Below are 9,722 nucleotides of genomic sequence, written 5' to 3'. Positions count from 1 at the left end.
ACTGTACTATAAACATTCAAAGTGTCATCCATTGACACCAACTGACTTTTTAAATTAATGCCATTGTTCCATTTACTTTATAACGCGCACGTTGGAGATGTGTTTTATCGTTGCTGGCAAAATGTGCATCCGTCAATATAGTAAAAGTGTGGGGTCGCGCTCTCGCTCTCTCTCTCTCTCTCTCTCTCTCACACACACACACACACACACACATCAGACGAGCAGGAGTTGACGGAAGGTGATCCCCGCCATGTGACGGGGCGGCACGAGTTTGGAGGCGGGGTATTCCTCATTCAAGCCTGGTAGTCCTATATAAACGAACACTAACATAGGGTATAAAAACAGCGCGGATTTCCAGGGGAGAACAGGCAAACAAGCCCTGCTCGGCAGTAAAATGGTGGACGACATGCAGCCGTCTGCCAGTTCACAAACAGTTAAGACGATGAAAAATGCAGTTGTCAGCCTTATTCTATTACCTCGTTTTCTCGTGGCAGCGCTCATGCTGTGGTTGCTAGATTTTCTCTGCATAAGAAAGAGGATGTTGCTCAAAATGAGAGATTCCGAAGGAGGTCCCGACGATCCCCCGATGTGTATCTCCGATTCCAATAGAATGTTCACCTTGGAGTCGCTCAAGGCCGTATGGCATGGTCAGAAGTTGGACTTCTTTAAATCGGCGCATCTTGGATATGTAGCGCCGAACACCGAAGTGGTGCAGCTCAAGGAGCAGAAGAGGGTCCGGATTCTTGACTTTGCTAAAGGAAAGAGACCCCTGATCCTGAACTTCGGGAGCTGTTCCTGACCGCCGTTTATGACACGTCTGACGGCGTTCCAGCGGGTGGCCAGCCAATACGCTGATATTGCAGACTCTCTTCTGGTCTATATTGAGGAAGCCCATCCGTCGGACGGATGGGCGAGCTGTGATGCTCCGTATCAAATCCCGAAACACAAATGTCTAGAGGACAGACTCAAGGCGGCTCAGCTGTTGAATCTCGAGGTTCCCGGATGCATTGTGGTCGCTGATACCATGGAGAACTCGTCGAACGCAGCGTACGGAGCGTATTTTGAGAGACTTTACATACTCAAAGACGAGAAAGTGGTCTATCAGGGCGGGAGAGGCCCGGAGGGTTACAGTATTGCTGAGCTTAGAAACTGGCTTGATCAATACAGGAACAGCCTCGAGAATTCCATTACTGTGGTAATTCATGTGTAGCACAATTAACTAGAACTATTAATGTCGAGTAAGCCCCCCACAGTGTCCAAGGTCCAAAACCTGCTGCTGATAACACGATGCAAGCATATGTTTCCACTTCAAAAGTATTTTCTGCGAGCTCAGTCATCACTGGGTTATGTGGTCCATAGTGTTGGTTGTGTATAATGACGGCTGCAAAGTCAGTTCTGTCTTTGTCTTTTTGCTTCTTCGTTGTCAGAAGTTTTATGTTAAGATACCAGTTAACGAATGTGCGTTGTGAACGTGCGCTGTGCCCTGTGTTTTGCTTCTAATTTCAAATGGCACGCTCCTCAAATCTGTTTGTGTGTGTGTGTGTGTGTGCGCGCGCGCGCGTGTGTGTGTACGTATATGCATGAAAGTAAGAGTAAATGTCTAAATGTCCTGATGACTATTACCGTTTACTCTAGTGTTGTTGTGAAGTTCGGTTTTTAAAGGGTTGAACAACCAGAAAGCCGATACTGATGTAATTTGATACTAGAGCACTCGGTGATGAAGAATATCATCAATGATCAATGGCAGAACAGTTATTTTGTAAATTATGCATACTTTATATTGAAGATTATTTTATAATAAAATATGATACACGCCGTTTGGTTCAGTTCTTCGTTACTGACACAAAGACTGGAGTCATAAAACTCTAGTTTTATGGCGACACTGGGTTAGTGCACCTGTTCCACCTACACGTGTGTCATTTCTCAGGTTCATGATGCGCGAACACATTACAGGTGATGACCTTATTGCCAGTCAAGGCTACTGTGGTAGTTTTACTAGATCATAAAAACTTTGTTACATATCATGCATTCTCTGGACATCTGAAAAATGTCCATGGTTATAAATTGTTCACAAAAAATACAACATTGTTCATAGCTAACACTATAGCAGTGCAGAGTAAAAAGCAATGTACAGCGTGTCTGTCTGCACAGTGCATTCTGTTACAACTTACCTGAAAGCCAAACATTTAATATGCCATTCCTCACTTTCCAGTTTGGCAGGTGTGCCTGTCAAAAAGCAAGGAATGGGTTTCATGGCAGAGACACGGGTTTATTTCCACAGTGACACACTCTGACGTCAGTGATTCTCCCCACCCACAAGGCAAGGAATTGACATTTGATTTCCATGATTTTTGTGATCTCTGCTTGAACCTTCAAAGCATATGTAGGTGGCAGTCCTGAACTGCCTAAGGTTTTTTTTTTTTTCATTTGTAATTTTTTTAAGTTGTAAAATTTGAGGTAACACAGAGTGTGATTGTTCTCACTTTATTGCTTTCTGCATCCAGTCCAAAGTACTATGAAGCAACAAAGCTAGTTATCAGACAAAGAGCAGGTTACATGTGGAGCCTGTGGATGTATGTGAGTCTATGCTTTGAAGTACTGAAGGATGGTTAATAAAGAATTAGTAGCCAGAGCACGTGATTTGCAGAAAGGAGGAGAGCTGGAACAGTGGGTTCTGTGATTGGCACTAGACAGCCCAAAGTAGGTTGTGGAACCACAAAGGAAACCATTTTAAATAAGCTTCTGTCCTTACTTACTGAAACAGATATAAGGAGTAAATGTAAGGAACAACCAATAATTAATAACTGTTAATATCAGATTTTCATATTACCCCGTATCACATAGACACCATTTTGAAACAAGATCCACATGTTGGGTGGTTACTTGGACTAAGTTTATTAGATTTCATAAATCAAATCTAAGAGTAGAATGGATTTCAGCACAGAGGTTTAAAGTTCCAGTGAGTTTTGGGAACTGATCACACAATATAAGATGCCCAAGTCCAGGATATTGAGTGCTGTATATTTCATCACTGAGACAAGCTATGAGAATGACTGGTCATATTTCAGTCATACTGCTGCTAAAATTTAAATGATGGTTGTAAAATGGCTATTTTTAAAATTTCAGTCATCCTTGCTATTGTTAAAAAGATAAGGTGATGTGTCACCTATATCACAGTAACACCATTCCCACAGAGGCTGGAGGACGTGAGCTGTAAAGGCCATGTTAAGCTGCTTTAGTGGGTCCAGTGTGAGGGAACAGAACTGTAAGGAGGCCCAATGGAAGGCACAGTGGACAAGTGCACCTCATTTTTGAGTCTGCCCTGTGTCAAACCGATACGGGTCACATGGTCTGGTGGTCGACTGCCACTCGACTGCCAAGATGCTGCTTTTGACTGTCACAATGCCACTATCAGTCACTCAGTGCATGCACTGCAGCCAGGTGCAAGGGCCCCAATGCATGGCCTCAGACAGATGTGTTCCCAAGGTTTCACAAAGGTGTGCATGATGCCTTATTAAGTGCTAAAGATCAGCATTCTCACCCATTTATTACCATTCATAAGACTGGTTGATGTTTATAAACATACACCACTGTTTTTTACCACTGTCAACAAAGGTAAGTTGCAATAAGCAGTTATGAATGTTTATACTGTCTTGTGTATTGCTTATGTACTGCTTAATAAAATGTGCACATTTGCCTCTGCCAAAGCTCCACCAAAAGTTAATGCTTTCAAAACGATCACCTTATATGTTACAGTAAGACTGGAGCAACCTAACAGCATGTGAGCTTTCAGTGCTTCTCTAATGCGTTGTCGATACTCAGTGGTAAGTTCATACTGCGGGCTCTGCTGGAACAAGGGTGGGCTTTCTTCTGCAAAAACTAGCCACGCAAGATATCTGAAGAACAAAAGAGAGACTGTGGGAAAGAAGAGAAACGTTGATCTTTTGCAATCATGCAAGCAGCTTTTTTTCCTTTGCCACAGGTTGTCTGTGTTTGTGTCAAACTGTTTGTCTGCTCTCATCTTATTGTTGAAAGCCCCTTGGCTTTTAATTGCCTTTGGTATAATGGACGCGAGTCCAAACAGAAGAAAATGTGTTTTGCCAAGGGGCGTGAGCTCGGGAATTTTTAATTGTGCAAATGTCATTTATATCGGGAATAGAAAAATATTAAACTTTTGCTGTCTGTAATTTCAGGGGCTACATATCACTGTGTGAGTTGAATGGTATCAGTATCTCCTGCTGTCATGGTTAAAGTCTGTGCTGGGGGGCATTCTGAATCACACACTGGATTTAAAATGAGAAAGCGCTAAATGAAAGCACTTGTCATATGTATACAGTATACAGTTCAGAGAGCTGCCCTAGGCACTCCACAGCTGCTATACTGCATGCCTTCCAAACATGTTGGCTCTTGAGCCAATCAGTAAAAAGTAGGATTGAAAAGTAACTTAAGATCCTGCGCTTTTGGCCAATGGTGACTGATAATTCTAAAGACAGGGGGTGTGGAAACAATAAGATCAGCAGCCGACTGTTTTCAAAGGGAATGGTTTAAAGGCCTTCTGTCCTCCGAGTGAAGGCTTAGAAATGGGACCAAAAGCTCTTATGCATTCTGTTAGAAGATAATTATGGCCAAGATCTTAAGCATCCTTTCATGTTAAAAGCCATTTGTACAGCCATGTACGGTTTCTTCTCTTTTTTCCCCCCTTGGAGGATGTCGCCGGGCCTCTTAATGAGGTGTGGATTACTGTGTTTTGCAACCAGCGGGGTGCGTAAACATCGCTGGCCGTGTCATGTGTGCTCGGAGCCTTCTGAGGTCCTTGTCCCCTCGGCAAAGACGTCAAGCAGGGGAAGGGAGACGAATCAATTCGGTCAGGTGACCACTCTGCCGGGGCCGTAACAAGATCAGCTGTGGAGCTGTGGAGAGGCGACATGCGAGGACAGGAGTCCGTGGGCCCTGCCAACCCCCCCCACCACACTAACCGCGGACATGCCGCCTGGTTTGGCTCACTGCATTTAAGCCAATTTTACCCCGCGTGGCGTAAGGCCCAGGGCCAGGAATCCCGCTTCTGAGAGGCCGGGGGGGTGGGGGGTAAGGAAAATAAGCTCTGTTTTTTTTGGTCCACTCCTTGTCCAGCATGCGCATGTAACATTTGATGAGGTTCACATATCAATGTTCGCCTGCTGTCTTTGAAGACACAGCTTGTGGCGTTGCCATTTAGACAGGGATTAAAACTCAGAGCATCGTGTTCAGCTGCTGTGGCAGAATCTGATGACGGGGGAAAAAAGAGACCCCATTGCAACGCCTGCGCAGCTCATCTGGTGTCTGGGATGTCTCCAGGATACTGGGGGGGGGGGGGGGGGGGGGGGGGGGGGAGTGATGCGCTTGCCGTGGTCTGATAACCCCCCTGATTCCCCCAGGGAGATCAGATCAGGGATTGCTTGCGTTGCTGGGACTCCTGGCCACACGGTCACACGGGTTCCTTCCATCACATAACGCGCTGTGACGTGCGCCGGCACTCTGAATATTCCCCCAGGTCGCTGTCCTCCTGTGTTTTTATTCATGCACGCCCGCTGCGCGTCCTCCCTCATTTAAATGGAGCAGATAATCCCCTCTTATCCGAGGGAGGGGACGCCCTGCATAAAATAATATGTGCAGCCCTGACTATTTAGCTGGGCGCCATCTGGGCACGCGGTGACGTGCGCGTGTTAATGCATCTCCTGCTTCTCGGTAACCTTTAAACGGCTGCATAACTGCATGGCCCACCGACGTGCGCAAATTCAGCAGGGTGCTTTAGAAACATCATCTCTGCCGGCACGGCTGCTGCCAGGGGAGAATTAGCCGGTCACGTCAGGGCAAGCCGGACGGGCAGGAAGGACTGGACGTGCCGGCGCCGTGGGAACGCCACACTGATGAGCATTTGTCCCCATGTCCTGCCCGAGATGGGGGCGGGGGGCTTCTGAACATGCCACTCTCCGTGCCAGGAGGAGATGAACGTGAACGTCCTTTCCCACAAGGGACCTGCAGTACCTCCACCAGAGGGCAAAAAGTCCCGCATAGCAGTCATAGCCTATGGACAGCGCATATTTATTTCTTCACATTTAAAGTGTGAAGTGTGAATATTAAACACAAACCCTGCAGTATCAATTTTAATATGAAGATTTTTTTCCAAATTCACATACTGGATAATCACTTTATAATACCTGAACCACAAATAGGTAATGCTAGATAACAGAAGTTCTTGTGTTTTCCATATAGAAGTGATTGGGAATTCAACGGCCAGAGTAAGCTGGTTAGAAGCCTTCAGGTTAAGTGTGCACGACACCAGCAAGCACAACACACAGCTTGGGAGAAAATGATAATACGTGTAAAACTGACTAACTGAACGGAAACTTATCCTTTAAAACTGTGCTTGAACTGCTCCATTACAGTAACAAGCAAACATTGAAAAATCACCACAGCATTTTCTTTTGAGCCAGGAGGCATGATGGAACATCATTGCTAACCACCGGTCTGATTTAGCAAACAGTCTGTATTACTGTGTTGTCTTGGTTGAGAGAAGCCAAAGTCTGAGCGAGCTACTTATCTCCCAACTGTGTTGGGTAAGACTACTAAGAAGACACAACCGCTTACCTCAGGAGCTCCACTATCAGTCAACTGGCCGAATACCTTTAACACACCTGACCTCCTTTAACCTTAAACACTATAACTGACCTAATTTTCCTTTTTAACATTGGCGATCACTGCCACCCACTGGCTTTGTTACTGCATAGGTACCACATTACTACATAAACATAAATTATCCTTCATATGAACCAAGCACCCTGAGGAGTAATAAATTCATGAGAAATTCAGACGGGACTGCATCAAAGCCCTAACTGGGCCGCAGTTTGTCCTGAGGTCACATGATCCTGACGCTAGGCACATATATGACCATCATCCCTTTAGTTCCATGGGACAGGCTTACTGGCAGAGACAGAATGCATTAGCTGAAATAGCATCCTGTTCTCATACATTTTCTTTCAGTCCAATGAATGATCGTAAAAATGGCCGTGACAGAATCGCAGACAGCATTTCAAATGTAGCGATCATCATCATCATCATCAAAATCTACAATTATTGTACTTGCATGTACTCAGTAATGTCTGGATAGGCAGCTGATATCAGAGTTTATGTGTGAGAGCAGAAACATAGTTGCATAACAATCAGCTCTTGATAACTGTTTAGGCTCAGGACAAGGGAGATGTCATACACCTCAAAAGGAGCAACTGAAGTCAATGGGATTAAAAGGAGAACAGTAATGGATGATGATGCTTGATTTACGATTGACTGCATTTAGAAAGCATTTCTACTGAGCTACACCGTACTATTTGTGGATATAGCTGTATGATATGAAATCACTCTGAGTCTGGATTTGCTTCACATTAGGGTCTCTGTGAAAAGGATGATGGGTAGAGTAGGATGCAAAGATTTCACTTATGAAAGATTTTTCCTGTATATTCTGCACCAGCAGAGCCTAACATTCTGCACATTCTCTAGTAGATGAGCCATCATGAGCTATTAGGTATAGATATTAGTACTGTTATCCATGCTAGATCAAACAATCATAGGGTGACAAACAAGGCTAAGCTGGATACCATTCAAAGCCATTTTCAAAGAGTCATAGATCAAATATGCCCAGTAGCACACATGTACACAAGTATCAAGCATGTACAGGAAATGTTTAGGGGGCACCACTGAGGCCAAATATAACCAAAATTGTGACAGAAATCCCGTTTTCTATATATTTCCATTTTATTAGTCAATGAAAGAATGGGAAAAATGATAATGAATATTTTTGTTACATAGTCTTCGCATGTGTTCATGACAACATATCTAGTTTTAATGATATACTCTGTGAATATAGTCTAAACCATGATCATTTTCAAAAAATCCAAGTTGGGTGTGTAGTCTAAATTACCTTAAAATTCCAAATCCAAAATATTATCCGCCATACCCTTGTGTGTTACCCTATGACAGTTTGATCACATAGATAACATTTATTAACACCTATGATCAGACTTCTTTCTGAAGGTCTTTTTCTCCTTCGACTGATGTGCTACTATATTTATCTATTTACCATATTTACCATCTATTACCCACCCTTACTTATGTACATACATATATACACACATATACATATAAATACACACTCAGCTGCTCTTACTCAGGGCAGCTCACAAAGTTTGCCACTTTGCATTATGTACATCCTTTACTAGCACTAGCGTGACCAGCTTGCTCAAAGGTGCCAGCAACAACCCAGTGCCGAACCCTGTGACCCTCAGAATGTGCCACACAGGTCAAAACCACACAGCATGTGTTAGTTATGTCACCCAGTCCCTGCCTGGCCAGACCACTCAAAGCAGGATCATTCCAAGAAGGTCGCGAGGGGCGAAGTTCTCCGAACGGGGCAGGGTTTGCTAGGTAACTGTATTATCAGCAGGCCAAGCTGCCAGGCGGAGGGCTCTCATGTGGTTCTCATTTCTCTGAAACAAAAAGGATTCTTCTTAATGATTCGCCCATGTAAAATTGTGGCCTCACTATTACATCTCAGTCTTAACAAAAAAAAAAAAACCAATAATTAAGCCACATGACTATTTTTCTCAAATTAGGAAGATACCCCTACGCTCCAGTCTAAAATCTGAAAAGGAGGAAATGAGATCTTCATTGCAGTGTGCAGTGTGAAAGTGGCTCAGAGTAAGTAAGTGCTCCTGTTGTACTGATTCCTTGAATGTGTTTGTGCTTAACCGCAGTTCTGGCCCTTAGCCACCTCCCCTATAATAAGCCTTCCTGGGCACTCCTTGCATTGAGACAGGCCTTCCTCTCATCCTTTCAAGGAAGATTCCACTGAACTTGAGGCTCATAAAGCGAACTCAGGTCTCACCAAGCATATTTTTAGCCTCCTAATTTGACAAATAGCTAACAGAGTGAATTGTGTCATAATCCACAGACAGAAGAAGCCCTGCTTCTCTGGATCTTTCTGGCACAAGCAGTGAGTTTGTTGACTTGTCTCCCCTTTCTGTTTCGATAACACACTCTGTGAACAGTCCTTCAGGAATAACTATATTAAGGTTTCATATGCACTGAATAAACATTCCTTGACACTTATTCCAACTTGCATAAAGTGTCACAAGGTGTACTGTGTTACCATCCATGTCAACTGACATATAGTGCTAAATCACAATGCCCGTAAATGTCAGAGTTTAGGATGATACAGATGGTGACACAGCACACCTGGCAGTCTGTCAGTTGGCGTAAGTGTGTATGAATGTGTGTATGACTGTCATGCACAGCATAGGAAGGCTTCATGTGATTCTGATGCTGGACATTTTACAGAGGATGTCTCTGAATGCCAAAGCCCAGAGCCTGCAGGCCCCGTAAGTTTGAGGCGTTTAATGATTGATGTTTGGTGGAAATCTTTGTTTCACTGGGCCGGGCTGGCATGTATTTCAAGAGGGTGGAGGGAGAGAGGGAGGGGTGGAAAGCAGGACTGTTTATCTGACATTGGACTGATGGCACTCCTACTGAATCACCAGTCCAGCACTACTTCTGTTCCTCCTCTATTTTCTGCCCGGTGTCTGTTTTTATATACCTTTTCACATTTCCGTAGACCGTAGAGAGCATTAGGGGGGGAGTAAGGGGGAGGGGGTGGGGACAGGGACCAGGGGTTAAGTGGGGCCAGCCTCAGG

The 9,722-nt window shown here is 44.4% G+C and overlaps 1 protein-coding gene across 1 annotated transcript; it reads left to right on the top strand.

Annotated features, from left to right (window-relative positions):
• The first annotated feature begins 383 nt into the window (after window positions 1-383).
• LOC118792520 (thyroxine 5-deiodinase-like) lies at window positions 384-1,289 on the top strand. Its single transcript, XM_036550392.1, has one exon. The coding sequence runs from the start codon at window positions 395-397 to the stop codon at window positions 1,208-1,210; it is 816 nt and encodes a 271-aa protein (XP_036406285.1). The 5' UTR covers window positions 384-394; the 3' UTR covers window positions 1,211-1,289.
• The last annotated feature ends 8,433 nt before the right edge of the window (window positions 1,290-9,722 follow it).

Source organism: Megalops cyprinoides, chromosome 17 (assembly GCF_013368585.1).
Source record: "Megalops cyprinoides isolate fMegCyp1 chromosome 17, fMegCyp1.pri, whole genome shotgun sequence".
Classification (NCBI taxonomy): Eukaryota; Metazoa; Chordata; class Actinopteri; order Elopiformes; family Megalopidae; genus Megalops; species Megalops cyprinoides.
This window is presented reverse-complemented; position numbering and strand designations above follow the sequence as displayed.